This window comes from Echiichthys vipera (genome assembly GCF_963691815.1).
Source record: "Echiichthys vipera genome assembly, chromosome: 9".
Lineage (NCBI taxonomy): Eukaryota > Metazoa > Chordata > Actinopteri > Perciformes > Trachinidae > Echiichthys > Echiichthys vipera.
Genome location: NC_139834.1, coordinates 16,189,493 through 16,208,056, shown reverse-complemented (window position 1 = coordinate 16,208,056; position 18,564 = coordinate 16,189,493). Strand labels below are relative to the sequence as shown.

The following is an 18,564-nucleotide window of genomic DNA, read 5'->3' as shown; positions in this document are numbered from 1 at the left end:
TAATTAATCAATAACTGAATGCACATAAACTTCTATGGCTATATTTTCAGTATTGGATACCATAAATCAGATTCTGGTCGTTTTTGAACCACTGAAAATGCATTTCACATAGGATGTCACCACAATAACCGTGGAATCCATTTACAGTATTTTAGCTCAATGCAAGATTTGAACAATTTGCTGCCAATCACTTTAAGGGTACCTAATGAAGTTGTGAGGAATAAAACCTATTTATATATTAATTTACTCAAACGTTAATGCTTCCTTTAGTCCTGCAATTAGGGTAATTTAGTAAAAAAGCATTATAAGCCAATTTAACTACAGTTTAGTTAAAATAGTTATAAAAGGATTAGCCCTTTTCTAATAAACTACCTCAACATTATAGTATTATAACTCCTGTGCACCAAGTTGAGGTGAGTAAATCAGTAACAATGTACATGTGTGTGTGCGTGTGTGTGTGTGTGTGTGTGTGTGTGTGTGTGTGTGTGTGTGTGTGCGTAAAAACAGGGGGCCTACTTAGTTTTATCTTTCAAAATAATGTAAATATTTGGGTTTTCAAATGTTCGTGTGTGTATGTCTGTGTGAAGCTGTCTGTGCACACATGCAACTGAGCTGCTCGTGTTATTGATACCAGGGGAGATAACAAAGTGAGTGTGTGTGTGTCCCTGTGTGAACTGGGTGTGAGCACCAACACACACTGTTATCAGACTCAGCTGTCACCCCATCAGTTGACCAACATCACAACTGTGGCACAGTTTAAAAACTCGGCTTGATGTCTCGAGCCGTGATCAGCTTGTCTTTTACATGAGCTCTACAGTGTAATGCTTTACTGTTGCATAGAATAAACGCAGGAGGAATGTCACAAACTGCTCTCTTCCTGTATGAAACAAAAAATGGTCGATGTGCACTCGGAGTGCATCTGCTGCCACAACTGTACTGTATGGTCTTGCTGTGCCTATATTTGTCCTCCCCTCCTTCTCTCTCTTGCAGAGGGGACAGGAGAGTCAAGAGTTGGACGGTTGCCAAAAGAGGCCGGCCCGCCATGCAGCTGAAACTTTTACAAGCCAAGCAGGAAGAGACGCAGTGAGCGATCGAAGAAGAAAAGGAGGAAAAGAAAAAGTGAGAGAGACATCTGAGCTCCTTTCTCTCCTTCTCCCTGTCTCTCTCTACTCTGTATCTGTCTGTCTGTCTGTCTGTCTCTCTTTTTTTTCCTGTTCCTGGTTAAAGCCATACTGTATTTGCCCGCCTTCATTGGCAGGGGGTAAGTGTACTGTAGGGCTGGAGGACAGGAGGGGAGGGGAGGAGGGGACTTTGGGTTCAGAGAGTTCAGCTGAGGAGAGAAATAAATGCATAAACAACAAAGGAGACATGACGTCAGGTTGAGGGGCTGTCCAACCTGCTGGCTGAATCTGAGCCTCCATGGAAGAACTGGATTGTTAACACCACATGTGTTTGTGCGCCTGTGTACAGTATGAATGTGTGTGTGTGTGTGTGTGTGTGTGTGTGTCCATTGTCCTATCTTCGAGACTCATGTGGAGTTTAAGCAGAGAAGCTGGACTATTGTGGTCTGTTTTGTATCCGCGGTGAGTGTTTGAGGACTGGGAGAGCCCTCCAAAAGCGTGTGTGTGTGTGTGTTTGGTCAGTTAGAGGATTCATTAACTCAGGTATTTCAGCAGCTGCAACAAGGAATTAACTATTTTATGTGCAAAAGACAAAACAAGCTTTTTTTTGGTTCTCTTTAAGTGGTTGATGTGAGTTTTAGGAGAAGAGGAAAGTTGTTTGCTTGGATTTTTAGTATTCCTGTTTTTTTGTTTTTTTTAGAATTACACTCTGCATTTTCAAATTGACGTCAGCTCAGAAGCGAGCCCTGATTGGTCGGCTCGCCTTGGGATACCCGCTCAAACGTCAGTGATTGGTTCGCAGACAGGCTATAGAGATGGTCGGCCATTTACGAACAGATGGATTTATGTTTTCTCTCCTAATGATTGGGGTCATCTAGAGGCGATAGCTCGCCGGTCCAAGATCTGCATTAGGCGTTCAACTGTCTTGCTGGTGTGAGAAAGCAGAGGGAGACCTGGGAAAGATGCCAATGGCTGGAGAGAGAGAGAGAAAAAAAGTGACATTCTCTGAAATATCCACCCTCCTCGCTCATTGATTCACTCAGCTGAACTCCCTCAAACCCCTCCCACCGAGGGCAGATATTATCCCTGCTGGAGGGAGAGGACGAATTTTGCAGAGGGATGGAGGGAGACGCGGAGGAAAGCAGGCAGAATAAAGCTGTCAAAAAAAGACTCCTCTGTGAGGCGAGAGAACTTCAGTTTAGAGTTCGTATCTCAAGCCAGTTTTTTTTTCTTCCTCCGATCTATTGATTGTAAAAAAAAATATGGCGAGCTGGAACAACATGGCAGAAGTCTCACTCGCCATTTGTCTGTTGCTGCAGGATAGAATAAGTACAGTACAAGGTGAGAGTCGTGTTTTGGATGGTAGATGATTAACGTAAAAATTCTCAGAGTGCTCCAGCTGCTGTCCCACTGTTTGGTGTCACCGCGTCTGCTCACGACAGTTTCCTCTCTTTTTTATTGTCCGTCCGTCTCACACTCTTTCCAAACTCTTTTTCTTTGACTCCTCCTCTTTCTGTTCCTTCTCTCTCTCTCTCTCTCTCTCTCTCGCTTACAGCATGTCCCTCCCTTCCTCTTTCTGTCTCTGCACACCCCCCCTCCCCCCTCGCTTTTCTCCCCTTGCCTCTTGGCAGCGGTGCCAAAGTGGGCAGGCGGACCGAGGCAAACACAGCACAGGGCAGAGCAGAGGGCGATCCAAAGGCTGGGCGAATTGATTATGTGTATGTTTGTGTTTGGAAGTGTCCTCCGTCTGTGTGTTTGCCTCCGTTTTGGTCACACGCAACTGCAAGTAACGTGAGTCTATTGTGAGTCTTTTTTTTGTGCTCAGTTTGATACTGTGGCTTGTGTGCGTTTTCTGTGTATGTGTTATAGGGCTGTGTGAGAGCCGACGTCCCTCTGTCACCCCGTGTACGGACAGACGCACTCACGCCAGTAGGAGGGGATTGTGGGAAGGGGGTGTAGCTCAGAGGGTGTGCTCTACTCCTCTCTTTTCCCTTCTTCCCGCCATCACGGCCCTCTTCTCCTCCAGTCCTCCGGCCCAGCCCGCCGCTCACGTACAGGCTCCAGGTATTTTTCTTTTTCATCCTGCGACACCTCTTCCCATCTTTTTCACAGCCCTGAAATCTTTCTCTTCCAGTTCCTCTTGCACTCTTCTCTGTCCTTTATCGCGATCTTCCTCCTGTAAATGTGTCTACCGTCGTCAGTTGCCACGCTGCACCCCGCTCGCCGCCATTTTCACTCAATGGACATAACAGGAGAAACTTTTCTAGAGCTCAGAGGGACTCCTTGACTCCCTGCTGGCCATCTTCTTCCTCCTGCTTCCATTATCTCTTTTTTCTCTGTCCCTGTCTCCCACTTCCTCTCCCCTCTCTCTGCTCTAGGACAGCAGGCTCTGACAGAGTGGTAAACAGTCTTTCTGTGGCTTTCCGTACTAAACAGGTGCCTCTTTGTAGACTGGCAGGAGGAAGTACAGGCCTCCTCGGTTACTTTCTGACCTCAGAGGGTCGACTGAGCAAGAGAGCTGTCGGGTTCAGGTCAGTACAAGTTTAGCTGCACCCACAGTACAAGTCAGACACTTGGCAGGTCTCTTATCATCCAGAGCCGTTATGATAGCTGGTACGAGGGCACTGTTGACTTTGTTTCCCTTCACGCGCTGTTGTACTTTCTGCCACCGTTAAAACTCAGATATGTGGCAGCTGTTTCACAGGAGCATGCCCGTTTGAGTGCAGGTTTTTTTTTTATCTTTCTGCGATCTAGAGGTGTGCCAGCTTGTTAAAAGGTGGCAACTGTGATGTTTGCCTTGACACGTTGCATCACATAGGCTACTGTATATGATACCGTGTACTTCAGAGGAAACTGAGGCGGAAATGAAACCGAAGAGAATCAAATGGACAATGCTGTAAAGAAATGTTTCATGTTCTTTCTCATTGTATCAGTAAGGCTCTTGATTTATTTCCAACGGTTGTAAAAGAAAAAAAAATGGAACGTGAACAGTAGCAACTGTCCGATCAATGTTCTTACTCAACATATCATTAATATTACATCGTGGATTTCAGTACAGTATCATGCCAGAGGCCAGAATTCCATGAAATAAAAAGGCACATTATCAATCTCTTCGGCTGAGATAAAACAGGATATGTAAATTAATCATCGACCCATTAGAGTTTTCAACCTACTTTTAGAGGGGAAATTTAATCATTTTACTATCTGCATATTGTACAAGATAAGATATTTCTTTATTAGTACAAGTATTAGTATGTACAATTAGGACTCTAAGTGGACTACTTCTTGTTTGTACTTTATCTTGATCTAAATACGGGTCAATGTTAAGATGGCGTCGTTTTATGCCACGTGTTTATGAAACAGTGAATATGGGCAGACCCTTTCAACATGCCCCTTACAATCCATGGGTACACTACTTCTAAATTCCCCTGCATCAGCCTCTGTCATTTAAAATCGATCAGCTTTGGTGTTAAGCAGCATATTATTCTACAAAAAAGAGCTTCATGTATACTGACATGACAGTGACGAGAGGGAAATGTTAAGAAAGAAGAAGCTGTAGAAGAAAAAGAGAGAACAAGGATTACAGAGAAAGAAAGAGAGGTAGGAGTGAGAGAGCTCTTTCCACGCCCCTCTCTTATCCTCAGATGAACTTTTCGTGTTGCCTCATAATGTTTCTGAGTTTTTTCTCCGAGAGGCAGTCAGGCTAACTTCCTATATTCAGCCTCAACGTAGCTGATTGGTTGATATCTTGGCTGACCAGTCGCGGTTTGCAGCGAGGCAACAGGAAGTGTCTCTTCTCATGCAGGAAACTGCAGCTGCTTCGGCCTGACATACACCACTTTGTACTCTTGCACGTATACTCTTTGTATACATGCACTTAGATATGCGTGCACAACGTTTATGGATGCGTACGTGTGTTTGGCCTGCTCTGTGTGGCATTAGTGAATGCTATAACGTGGGCGTGTAGCAACATGCCAGGCCAGGCATCTGAGCTATTAGAAACATTTGAAACCATGGTAACCACACATCTCATCAGCACATTTGCAAAAGCATAGACAAGTGGAAAAAAGAGGAGAGGGGATAGAGAAGAGGAAACCTTTGATCTGCATTTGCTTCATTCTGAGGTTTTTTGAAACACATCTGGCCATTGGGTAATTGAAGGGTATACTCTAGCTAATAAACCAATAACTCAAGACAATCAAATGGTCCTCATTTTCATCTTATATCAGCTAATAACTCATTCTCTTGAAGAAACCAATTCATTTACATATTGGGACAAACTAACCTGAGAAGTATAGAGCTAAAATGGAATGAGTGTGTGCCCCAACATCTTTTTTTAAATACTAATTGTTCAACTTAGCTCCACTAAGTGAATGTATCTATGGGTTAAATAATAATAATATTGTTGGACACTGCGATAGTCAACACAATGGCTCCCTTATACTCCTGCCTTATCTGGGTCATACTATCTTTTCATCAAACATGGTGCCTGGCATGTTTACCTAGCTCTTATGCCCCTGAGCCTAACGTGTGTGTGCAGCCCTTGCGAAACAGAGGAGTTGATGGCAAAGAACCAGAAGAATTTTCATTTAGTTAACGTGTGTTATATCGGGATCAGATAGGATGAGCTTCTTTCATGTACAAAGGTCAAGCAAGCGACTGTACATACATAGCGTGTTTCTGTGTGTGTGCATATGTGCGAGCATGAGCCTTATGTGTTTGCGCTTGGTTAATGAGGATATACAGAACATCAGAGCAGGCACCATGCCAAGTCGGCACGGAAGAGGCTCAGTGCTCTCGTCGTTTAATGTATGAATCAGGCACTCCTTAGGGAGTGGGAAAGATGGTCGGATAAAATCACCATAGCGCTCAGCCCTCTTTCTCGTATCTGCCAGATGCCTGGACACCATTTCTCTCCAGAGTAAGACTGGACACGAGTAAGACAAGACATCCGTTTGCATCTTTTTAACTGTGGGAACTCTTCATCCTGCCATTTATTGTGCTGCATACTTCCTCTGCCAACTCCAACTCCCCCACCGCTCCTCCTCTTTGCCACCATCACCACCTCCTTCCTCCCTCATTGAAATTCTGCCTGGCACACAGACACTGCCCATTCTTGGCACAAAGCTCAGTGGGAGAGATAGAGAGAGAGAGAGAGGGAGAGAGAGAAAGAGAAGAACCTGTACCAATCGTCTGGTGCCCCCTCCGTTGTGTCTGCCAAGCATTCGTTCCATCTTGCGGACCAAGGGACCAGGCAATCCAATAGGTATTTCCCTGCCTCTGCTTCCTGTGAAAATCTGCTCCAATTGTGAGGAGTTTTGTTGGCAACTGAGTGTGCTGTGTGTGTGTGTGTTTGGGGATTCGCTGATTAATTTGTGCGTTTATGCCGTTTGTTTTGGATGAGGAACAAATTCGACGAAACCTGCACTCTTTCCCAGTGTCTTGGAGGAAGCTACAGCCTATTGTTTCTATGATATTCTTTTCATCTTAATTTACGCATTTCAATTTGTTAAAGATGGCGCTGTAATGGTGGTTTTTCATGTGTTTTGATAGCACAGCAGGTTGATGTTAGAAGTTTGTAAAACCTTAATCATGGAAAGAGCGAAATAAGTAGATAATTTGATTGTGACATCTTGTCTTTAAGGTATGTGTTTACTTTTTAAATTTCTAAAAGGCCCTTCCTATTTTATAGTTTTCAATTTATTTAAATCAAATATTGGATGTTGCATGTCTGCAACAGAATCAGGTATGTGCTTTGTAGATGCTGTTGCTGTACATCTGTTTGTTATTGAAAAAGATACATTTCCCCGACATGGGGTTTTTGGAAAACCCCCAAAAAACATGTGTAACTGTCACCCATACTAAACATACTAAAGCAGGAAATTGTCTCCAGAGAAACATATCCTGGTTTCTCACAGCAGAGCAGTGTTGTCAGAGGGCAAGAGAGGACAAGGACTGCGTTTCTTGGCGTACATAGAAAACCGCTAATATGAATTTACTATCATTTAGCTGTAATTCTGCTGTGACAGATGCACAGACAGACTGTCTGATAGGCAGATGAGATTAACTCAACGGGCCACATTTCTTCCTTTCCTCGTCTTTTCGTCAAGATCCCCTCAGCTGCCCCTCTGGCTGGGGGCTCATTTATTTTTGAGCTGTTGACAGAGAAAATGATTTGCCCCAGCCGAGCCATGTGTGCCCCCTTTATGTGCCACAGACAAAGTCCACGATCACAGACAACAGCGCCTAATAGAGCTCACATGACTGACCGAGTTTGGCCTCAGTGTTTCCAAAACAGTTGGGAGTTGTGCAGGGAAAGGGACGCCAATTTTCGCAATTAAACCAGAAGCACAGAATTTCCCACAAGCATTTAGTTTTAAATATTTTTCTTTTTTCATTCAGGGCCATGCTCAGATGTCTTCATTAATTTGACCAATCCCCCGCCTCCCCCCCAATACACTGTGTCATATCACTATTAGTCAGAATACGACTCCAGTCAGGAGACGTTTCCCTGCAACCAAACAGAGCTTGTAGATCTGTCACTGGCACGGTGGCAGAGTTGGGCACCATGCCAACACCCCCCCCACCCCCTTCTGTCTGTCTGGTCTTCTGTAATCAGACTAGCAGGGTCTACTGCATGCTAACTATGGGCCGATCTGGAACAAGTCTCAGGGGTTGTGGCTGTATGCTAATTTATGCAAGCAGTGTACCTCCTAACCCCTTCTCTGTCTATCTGAGGCCCTGGTCTGGCATTTAGTCTGGCACTAATTAACCCTTCGGTCGCTGCCATGTTAACCTGCTGGCCCATCCCAACCTTTATCCCATAAGACTGTAGCAGTTAGCTGCCTGAGGATGAGCTAGGTCTTTCTTAGTTTTGGAAACTGCTTCAGTGCCAAATTGTTGATCGAACCAAAGCTGATCTGGTGCCAGTAACATGCTGTATGTGATGATGCTTCTTCTCCGTGAACTTTTCAGTCTGTCTGATAAGTATTGTTCGAGTTGCTCTCTTACTTTGTACCCGTGGCTATGTCGTCTGGTCTGTTGGCTTCGTCTCATTGCTTGGCACAAGATTGATTCTCCATCACTGTCAATTGAACAGCCGCTCTTTCTTCATCGTGAGACTGCAGGCTCGGAAAAAAAACAGAAAGGTAGACCTTATAGTGTGTTTAAGCAGACCTAAAATGGCCGATGTGCGGGACGCCATTTTGTGTTTCCTTGTTGTGTTTTGGGGGGCAGAATCCCAGCCTTGTATTCAATCAGAGGCAGCTGGTGGAAGCCATATTTGCAGGCATCTGTGTGTGTACCTCCGTCTGAGAAGCAGCAGCCAGCCTACACAGGGATAGCCCGCTGGAATGAGCTCAGTTTTTTGGCAAAAACGGAAACGAATTCCTGGCACAGAGTCGAGCAGCTCTTTTTTTTCCCCTTTCTTTGCGATCACATGCCAGAGTCTCAGGAAGCCAGTGAGTTGTTTGTCGGGCTTTCACACATTAGTGCTCACACTTTCCGCTTACTGCTTAATTATTTGTCTTTGATTTATTTTAATGGAACGGAAGACATTCAGCTTCTCAAAAAAGAAGAAAAAAAAGAATGGAGCTGGTTTTATCGGTGAGGATGTGCCAATATGTAAAATCATCTTTTGGTAAGAAGTGAGAGACATTTCTCCAAATCTTGGCTGTTGAAGACTTGTTGTCACGAAGCAGTTTTTCAGGCATCACTCATGATTTTGAATCAATTCCAGGAAAAAACAAAAACAAAGAATAAGACATAAGAGATAAAACTGAAGACATGACTTCACTTGCTGGGACTCAATATGAACACAGATGTAATATAAATATACACACATACAAAAAATGACAACCCTACACAGTTTTATCTTGCATGTATTCCACAGAGAAGAGAAGTTAATTAAGAGAACCCTCTCTGTCTCTTTGTCTTCTTACCGTTACAGGAGAGTTACCTTTGTGGATCTTGATGCTGAAGCAACGTGGATGCTGTCCTTGGGGCTGAGGTAGTAGATTGAATAGTTGTGGGGTTGTGTAACCTCTTTTTGAGATAACTATACAATCTACTGTCTTTCCCAAGGAGACAGCTGAGTCAGCCACTCTCCGACTGTCATCTCCAGATGGGCGATCGTGCCGTGCAATCAAAATGTACGCCAGCAGCAATCAACATGATGCACTGTGTCAAGCATTGTTTGTTTTTGCTAGAGTAGGTAAAGTAGGTTTCATATTCCCTTGCAGGACGTGAACGTGCGGTGTGTTTGATTTGGGCTCTGTCAGGGTGAGGTAGTAGGTTGTATAGTTTGGTGGGTGGGATTGCAGCCTGCTCAGGTGATAACTATACAGTCTATTGCCTTCCCTGATGAGCTCACTGAACACTCATGAATGCCCAACACACTCTCATGATAGTATCACATTTATTTGTAGATTCAGAAAGAAAGCAGCAAGTAGAATATGTACAGCAAAAGGTTAGTGTTACATTTGTTGAAGCTGTAAAATGACAAAAATATGTACATCTCAATAAAGTCATACTGTATATGCCTCAAATCAGTTGTCAAAAAAAAAGAAATCACTGAATGGGATCTTGAAATTGTTTGTCACCCACTGCAACTCTGCCAGTTTCATGGTTTGTGTACAACAGCAGCTGCTGAGTTTCTTAGTCTACAGCAGCCTCTAGTGGAAACTCACAAGATAGCTTTGACTTAAGGGAGGCGAACGCATGTCATGGCGAAGAGAAGTTTGATTCAAACCAAACACTACACACAAATTCAAACATTCACTGGCTGCCTGTATTTCCTCCGTAGGTTTTGTGTAATAAAGCCATAAATGATTGTGAGATGCAGTGAGTGTCTTGTGTGTGTGTCTCGTGTGTGTGTGTGTGTGTGTGTGTGTGTGTGTGTGTGTGTAAAAATCATCCTGACAAAGTCCTATCTACTCAAACCTCGAAAAAAATTGTTTTAAAAATGACTGTGGTTCTTTGTTAGCATGTGGTCTTCCCTCCTGATCCACACGTCTCTGTGTGATTGGCTCGACTGCCTGATATTGATCGGCGAACTTGCTTGTCCCCATGGCAACAGATCAGCCTACCGATGAATCGTCTCCATATTTGACTGTAGGCCTGTTGGATCTTTGGGATGCGGCAAGCGTAGACCACAGGGTTGACTGCTGAGTTGACATGTGATAGGAGAATACCTGGAAAAAATGGGTTACTGTCAGATTTTACTGTAACTGCTGGTAAATAGTGTGATATGTAACATTTTTTTTTTTTTGCAACTTTTGAAACAAATCTCTAAACATGAATACAAAACGCAACCAAATGCAGTCTGTGTAAGTTCTAGAAAGGCTACCTGCCTGTATAGATTGTTCCCTGTGTGACAGCTTGAGGACCCTGAAACAGCAGCAGACAGTTCATCAGGTGCAGAGGAACCCAGCAGCTGGCAAACAAAATGAGAACCAGAGCCAGGGAGCAGGCCAACCTCCTCTCCCTGAGCAGAGAGGCCTGGGCTCGGGGACAGCTCTCCTTTAGACGGCCCTGCAGGCTCCAGAAGATTCGAATGTAGAGGAGGGTCATGACCAGCAGGGGTGCCATGACACATCCCAGAAAATTAAAGTAAACCATGAAAGGGAGGGAAATAACTGAGAGGAAGGTGCAGGGTGAAGAGATGAATGAGGAGGAGGAGAAGGATGTGTTGGTTGACACAGATGCTAGAGAGGAGTAGTTGTTCCAGCCAAACAGCGGGGTGAACCCCAGTAGACAGGAAAGTGTCCAGCACACAGACACAGTCATCCATGTGCGTCTCTGAGTGGCCAGGGCTTTGTATCTGAGGATGAGGGATAAAAACAGAAAGAATGAATAAGAATTATCTCTGCAAATCAACATGAAAGCAATGTCGTCCATGTAGCTTTTCCATCTGTAAACCAGTTTGTCAAGAGTGCTACCTCACCTGAGCGGTGTGTGTAACCGGAGGTATCGATCCACAGCGATAGCAAGCAGTGACAGCACAGAGGCCTGAGTCAGCACAAGTACGACACAGCTGAGGAGTAGGCACATGTTAGGGGTCACACTCACCCAGCCATCCAACAGTACGGCCAGGGGCACAGCAGCCACACCCACTAGGAAGTCAGCCACCGCCAGGGAAACGAGGAAGCAGAATGTGGGCTCCCGGAGGGAATCCCGTATACCAATACACACCGCACACACCACCAACCCATTGCCAAGGCAACAGGCCACAGCAATAAGCACTTCCAGTACTGTGTAGGCAACCCAACTCCATTCAGCCATCACTGAAGTTGGGCACCATGGAAGACCGAGAAGCAGTTAAGTTTGATAGAGCAGGTTTCCTTGAAGGCCTGGTCAGACGAATTCCACAAGTCCAACATATCCAACAGCGGTTATTGTTCAGACAGTGTTCCTGCACTCAGCTTCAAATGTCCAGAATTACATTGAACAGATGCTTTTTATATGCAAACATGCAGGCGCTGCTGTGTGCACTCACAACAACAGGCGTGTACTCCATGGAGACGCCATCTGTATTTCATCTGTGAGTGGAAATCCTTTTCTCACAGATAAATGTGCCCCAGTAGCCTTAGAGGAGGGGAACTCTGAATAAGCCATGTCACATTTTTCACACAACAGGAGTGTTTGACATTGCCAACTTTATCATCAAAATGTCCTGTTTCAGAGTGTTTTGTAATTATTTTATTATTTCTGAGCAGCATTTGCATATTGTAACTGCTTGAACTAATTTGAGCTAGTCATTTTATGAGTAGATCATGTATTATATACGTAAAATCTAAATCTGTAAAGTATCTAGTAATCAAAGTGGTAAACAAATGTAATGGAGTAAAAGGAACAATCGTTAAATAAGTAATTCAGCTCTGCAGTACAGACTGTCTTAGTCCAGTATGTTCAATATTATGTAATTTGCTCTTGTGTCACCTGCTTTTCAGCAGTGGTGAAAAGCCACTAAGTACATTTACTCAAGTACTGTACTTAAGTACAATTTTCAGGTACTTGTACTTTACTTTAGTAATTCCATTTTTATAATTATTTATACTTCTACTCTGCTACATTTCAGAGGAAATATGTACTTTTTACTCCAGTACATTTATTTTGTAACTTTAGTTACTTTACAGATTCAGATTATTAATAGAAAATGTTACCAGCGAACAAAATAGGATATATTGTTATAAAATTAGCCTTACCTTTTCAGCTGCAACATTAAAGTGATATTTACAATAATCTATCAATAATTATGATCAAATAATATAATATTCTGAAATGGGCCATTCTGCATAATAGATACTTTTACTCTTTGTATTTTGATGCTGATACTTTTGTACTTTTACTTTTGAATGCAGGGCTTTTACTTGTAACAGAGTATTTCTACAGTGTGGTATTACTAATTTTACTGAAGTAAAAGCTCTGAGTACTTCTTCCACCACTGCTCTTTAAGTATGTGAGTGGGGTGCCATCATTTGACTATGAAAATTAAACTGCAAGTAACATCTCTTATGTGTTCAATGCGTGTGTGTGTCTTGCTACTTTGTGTCTGTCAGGGAACTTTGTAGCTGCTGATTAACAGGTCTGTTTTTAGAGCTGCTTTTTCAATGCCTGCTTACTTTGCATACAGTTTTGGCAGTGTGTGTGTGTTTGCTTCAGTTTATAAGCATGTCCGTGTTTGCTTGTCTGAAATGCACTACACAGAACATCTTTGAAAATGTTTTAATTTATTTAATCTTAAAAAAAGATATTTTGACACAAACAGATCATGTTTACACAACCTAATTTTCTTAACAAGTTTATAAAATAATCATATGAATATCTGCTGAATAAAAAAAAAACAGAAATTCACACCTTTCATTTAAAACATTTTTTAAGTTCTACTTATAAAGTAGATATTATGTGATAACCTTTTAGATTTACATACATTTTAATACCAGTCTGACCTGCAGTGTTTCATCGTCTGGCTTTTAAAATACTCAGTATTCATTGGTTTCTACATGCCATAGAATTAGAATAAACAGAAAGGACATTAATGGGACAACCATCTGAATATCCATCATGCTTAGTCTATTGTTATGCTTATATACGCTCCTCATTCTTCCTACACTGTACTAGAGTCTCCTTGTAGGCCTCTCAGCGTCTTCTCGTCGAACCGGTAGGTGAGTTTCCGCTTCACCTTCTGAATCTCGCCAGTGCGGTTGTAGTTCCTCAGCGCCCGTGCCATCTTCTGGTAGGTCATGGTCTTGCGATTACCTTTTCGCTGGCCCCACAGCTGCGCCAGGCGCTCCTTGTTTTGAGAGGAGAACTGAAACGTACCAGAGGAGGACTGGACCCACCAGATGCAACTCCGCATCGATGGAGTCTGGAGCATCTCGAACAGGAACTGGAACAAACGCTCCTTCCTCTTTCCTGCAAAGGAGGAAGGGGATGTAAATATGAATATGGGGTGACTATGACTCATATGTATGTGTATGTGTGATTAAGCAACCCAACAGAGGGCTTTGTACTAAATACATATATGTTTGGTGTGTACATATGCTGAAGTTTTGTATAGCTGAGAGTTTTTGGTGTATAGGTGCACTTGTGTGTATACCTGAGAGTGGGGCAAGAGGCAGGGAGTCTCTGTCTGTCTTGCCTCCACTGTTAAATGATGGTGATGGGGAGTCTTGGTAATCCTGGTATTGGGAGCTACTGGACAGCGAGTCTGAGTCAATGTATGTAGGTGCCTCATAGGAATAGTGGTCCTGAAGCAAACACATATAAAAAACATATTAATAATTCACAGTCAATCGAAAAGTCTCATGTGTCTCACAGTGATGTATTTAGCTATGAAAAAGGTGAGTAAGCTCTAATTTACTAAGAGACGACTGAGGTCTTTGAACTCACCCACTGGTTGTCATGGGGACTAGGCCAGGCAGGAGGTAGGGCTTCTTCATAATCCTCGTTAGGAGAGCCACAGTGCCACTCATACGGATGCTGACCTGACCAGCTGTTCTCTATGCAGGAAGAGATAAAAAAAAACAGTGAGATAAAATATATAGACATCTACAAGCACATACATCATCTAGTTATCATCTTCTTCACCGTCACCCCTACACTAACCTATGATCCTGGTGCCCTGGTGGGAGTGTGCGTGTGTTTGTTGCCCCATGGTGGTCGGAGGTGAAGCGGGTTTGTGGACAGGCTGGACCTCCAGTGAGTGCTCCTGCAGGTACTCCTCGATGACCTCCAGGTCCACCTCAGGGCAGGAGGAGGGAGCCACTCCACTCCAGGCCCCCCGACCTCCACTCAGCCTGATCTCAGTCACATAAGCCATCTGAGAGACAAAGAGCAGGGCAGTGGCGCTCAGAAAGCATTGTGTTTTGTTGTGTGATGCTAACAGAGAGAAAACACTTTGCATGATTGGCGGTATTTATCTTGTGTCACAGCCTGAGGTGTGGTTACTATAAGACCGCACACCTGCTGTTTCTTCTCCCCATAAAAACATGTTCTTTAATAACCCTTTGCTTTGAGATCTGAAGATCAGGGATGCACTCATTCATCAATTGTTAATGAGCTGTGAGTCGATGAATCATCCTTTTTCTACATAATATTTAACAGCAGTGATCAGACTTTAGGATGATTCTGTTTTTTTTTATTTGCCTCCAAAATGACGAACACAAATTACATTCAAGGGCAGCAGTGAACATTACGATAATTAACCTGATGTGACTGTGTGTTTGTGCGATTGTTTTCTTGGAAATGGGCCAGGAAACAACACAGTGACCATGTCTATTTTAGTTTGACTAGCAAATGTATGCAAGTGTTTCACCAGCACAGTAGACATTCAGGGAACAGTGATGTGAGGTGACATTTGACCTTCAGCAAACACAAGTCAGTTACATTCATTGAGATAATGTTTTAGGGCACACTATTACTGAAACATACATTTATATATAATAAAAAGGATTTGCCTTTATCACTCATGGGCTTACTTTAAAAACAAAAAGATAAAACAGCAAACGCTTATAAAATATCGCCAAACTCACCATCTCCATTTCCGCCAGCATACTTAAAGGCTAATCTGGAAAGAGAAAACACACTTGTGAGACACCAGAATCAAAACTCAAAACGAAATGAAGTGAGAAGTGAAAGAAGCTGTCACACACACTTCTCTAACTTATCTGTCAAATGACAGCAAATGACTAACAAAGCAAATCAGAACCTGAATGAATGAGCAGTAGCACAACAACGAGGATATCCGTACCTTGTGAAGTCAGAGTGCTCCAAAGTAATATCCTCAGGCAGTAGAAGGTGGAGACACGAGAATCTGAAAGCTCACCTGTATGATGCTCCACCTGCATGTCACCTCTCTTATATATTTTGCAAACTTTTGGCCACCCCCCCTTGACCAAGAGTATTGTAAGAGTGGGAGTGGTTTACAAAATAGAAGTGTTTTTTTTTTCTTGACAGATTGTCTATTTCATATTTGAGATTCAGTGAGCATTTTTAGCTTGTGAAGTTTTGTTTCATGGAATCAAAACATGCGGTGTATCTGTGGTTTCTTATCATTTTATTCACAGGAGAGGTACCATGGAAGATAATGATGTGGCAGAAAGACTGAGCAATGTTGCGTTCATTTAATCTAGGGAGTGGGGACAATAGAGCAGAGAGGGAATGTGTATAACTACGTACTGTATATGTTTTGAAGAAAGATGGCTCTGGAATTTAGCTCCATTCTACACACACTTACTCACATGTACAACTTATTTACCTATAAATGCTCTTCTCACACATGAGAAATGTTTATGAGTGGACCATACTCAAGCTTTTTTATTTTATTTTGTGGTAAAAAAAAATATTATATATATATTTATTTCATTTTATTTTCTAATTATGTTCTTATTAATTCTTATCATTTTTAAATAAAGTGCTATGTTTTTTTATATTTACATTTATTTTAATAATTTATTACTTTACTATTATTATTACTCATTTTTTATTCATGCCTTTCTTATGTTGTGAAGAATATGTTGTTTTCTTGGCTGAACTCTATTCAATAAGGAAATGTCCACAAGACCGAATGAGGACCACGTTTGTGACCATTTACTTCAATCCCCAATATGTATTATCTATAAGCACTATATAAACATAATCAGTTGTTTACATCACATTATAATAAGAGATTTAAGGACATTTTAAACTGTCATTCATTATCGGTTTATATAACAGCATCTAGTTATATACACTTCACAGAAGGCGTTAAAGCCGATAAATTGTTAACATGATCCGAGATCTGCTTACAGCTACATTGTAATGTGTAATAAAACATTAATAAAACATTTAAGCTGCATACAATAGCTAAATAGGGAGTGTTAAAATAAGAGTTACCCTTAAGCCTCCTTCATCAGTAACTGGTAACATTTTTCTTTCTTTTTTTCTGGCTTTAACGGTATGCTTATATACTCATCTGACTAACTGACTAACTAACTGACTAACTAACTAACTAACTAACTAACTAACTAACTAACTAACTAACTAACAAACAACTAACTAACTAACTAACTATCAACTAACTAACTAACTAACTAACTAACTAACTAACTAACTAACTAACTAACTAACTATCAACTAACTAACTAACTAACTAACTAACTAACTAACTAACTAACCAACTAACTAACTAACTAACTAACTAACTAACTAATAACTGAGTATAAGTCATATACAGTAACTCAATTCTGTGCACATAATTTTAACTTTGATGTATAGTATTTTTAAATTACCTTCATTAGGCTGCTACAATCAAAATTACATTTTCCATCACACCCACTGATTTATGCTTGTTCCTTTTTGTTACTGTTACATGTATTATCTTTCCAGACAACAATTCCAGTACACTACTGGCAAGGCAAGGAGTGTGTGGAGGGATTTCCCCTTACCTTTTTAGCTCTGACTGTAACACATCAAACTTATCCACCTGCTGTACAAACATTAAACAATTTGAAAACAATCAACATATGTCTGGGGTTTGGAGTTGGTGACAGTTAACCCATTCTGAAACATCTACATCAATTCAGTGCCTCAGTACTAAAGTAAAGATGGTGATTCAATTTACTTTTATTTAACCGACGCTTCTATTTCTCCAGATTCTATACACTGGTCCTCTGTTTGAACTGGGCTCATGAGAGTTTCCCCAAACAGTCCAAAGACAAATCTAGTCAACTGCAACCTATACTTGTTCATTGGTGTGAACAGAAATGTCAGGGACTCTTTGTATAAATGTATTAACCCTCTGATGAGCTTGTGACCTGTTTATGGTGTTTCCCTGCGATGCATGTTGGAATGAAGCATGTAAATGTTGACAAAACAAAACAGCAGTGAATATTGTTAAAAAAGTAAAACAGGTATTTATGGCCTGATCGACAATGTCGTAATAAATCCAAATGCAGTGCCGCTAGCCTGTGACCTCCTTGGACTTATGATATATGATGAGTATGTAATGGGATATGCCGCAGGTATTTACACCCTGTGTTTCATTCCTGGGCTATCGTCTCAACATGATAAAACTCAAACTGTGCTTACTTACTTGATACTTTTCATCTCAATTCATCACAGTGAAATATTACCACAGGCAACAACACTGTAAACCTATCAGAGTACACAAAGAAAAAACCTCGGGTCATGGACGGTCAATATGTTAAAAGTGAATCAGAAATGACTTGCTTGGTTTCCAGACCAACCTCCTTTATTTTACAAAATACATGAAATATCCTTTATTTTCTTTCTTTCAGGTTCTGAACTGTACTTATAAAAATGTGTATACATGACGTGTAAATAAATGTGCATGTGCCCAATCAAACACACTCACGTGTAAAACTCTCATATTCTGATTGAAACACACAGCAGCTGAGCCAATAGTGCCACTGATTTCCCACCGATATGACAGGCTGACCATCTGGAATACTGTAGTCTTTATGAATCTCTCTCGCTCACACACACCCACACACATGCACACACTCCCACACACACACGCAAACTGCCATGCAATGTGAAATGTCTTCTGCGCTGCTCTGTTTACCCAGTGCATGTTTGCTCATGTGCAAGTACAAACAATTAGAACCTACTGTACACAAATACAGTATTTTGAGTCTGGTTTGATTGATAAATCTGATCGTGAATCGACTGCTTCACACCACTGTAATTGTGTCCTATGGTTTTTAAAGCAAAAGCAGAGGCAGTGGGAAAACTTGTTCAGCAAGGTGGAGTAAAAGCTTCCGTGAAATATCAGAAGCGTTTCCCGTACTTGATGCACATGATGTCATACACCCTTATTAACCCTGAGGATGCTAACTGTACATATAAAACAGATGAAAGCACATCCATAAGTAACAAATCAAACCGCAAATTAGGCCATAATCTTTATGATGTGGTAAAAATCAGTTAGTGTATCTAATAT

At 41.8% G+C, this 18,564-nt stretch overlaps 2 protein-coding genes across 3 annotated transcripts in view; both read right to left on the bottom strand.

The window, feature by feature from the left end:
• Positions 1–9,096: 9,096 nt before the first annotated feature.
• LOC310951361 (adenosine receptor A3) lies at positions 9,097–11,637 on the bottom strand (the record flags this gene model as incomplete). Its single annotated transcript, XM_083919555.1, is given in 6 exon segments — positions 9,097–10,312; positions 10,472–10,941; positions 11,065–11,429; positions 11,431–11,527; positions 11,529–11,574; positions 11,577–11,637. Coding segments are annotated over 6 exon segments (1,251 nt in total). The 3' UTR covers positions 9,097–10,100.
• A 1,428-nt stretch (positions 11,638–13,065) lies between these two features.
• The window catches only part of LOC310951517 (uncharacterized protein), a 50,368-nt gene continuing 44,869 nt past the window's right edge, over positions 13,066–18,564 (bottom strand). The window contains exons 1-6 of one of the 2 annotated variants that reach the window (XM_083919777.1): positions 15,373–15,412; positions 15,155–15,189; positions 14,229–14,442; positions 14,013–14,122; positions 13,720–13,870; positions 13,066–13,535 (exon numbers count right to left, since the gene is read on the bottom strand). In XM_083919777.1, coding sequence (XP_083775903.1) covers positions 13,228–13,535; positions 13,720–13,870; positions 14,013–14,122; positions 14,229–14,442; positions 15,155–15,175 — 804 coding nt within the window. In that variant the 5' untranslated portion in view covers positions 15,176–15,189; positions 15,373–15,412 and the 3' untranslated portion in view covers positions 13,066–13,227. Of the gene's footprint in view, positions 13,536–13,719; positions 13,871–14,012; positions 14,123–14,228; positions 14,443–15,154; positions 15,190–15,372; positions 15,413–18,564 lie in introns of those variants that run through there. The other variant, XM_083919778.1, reaches the window with a different exon arrangement.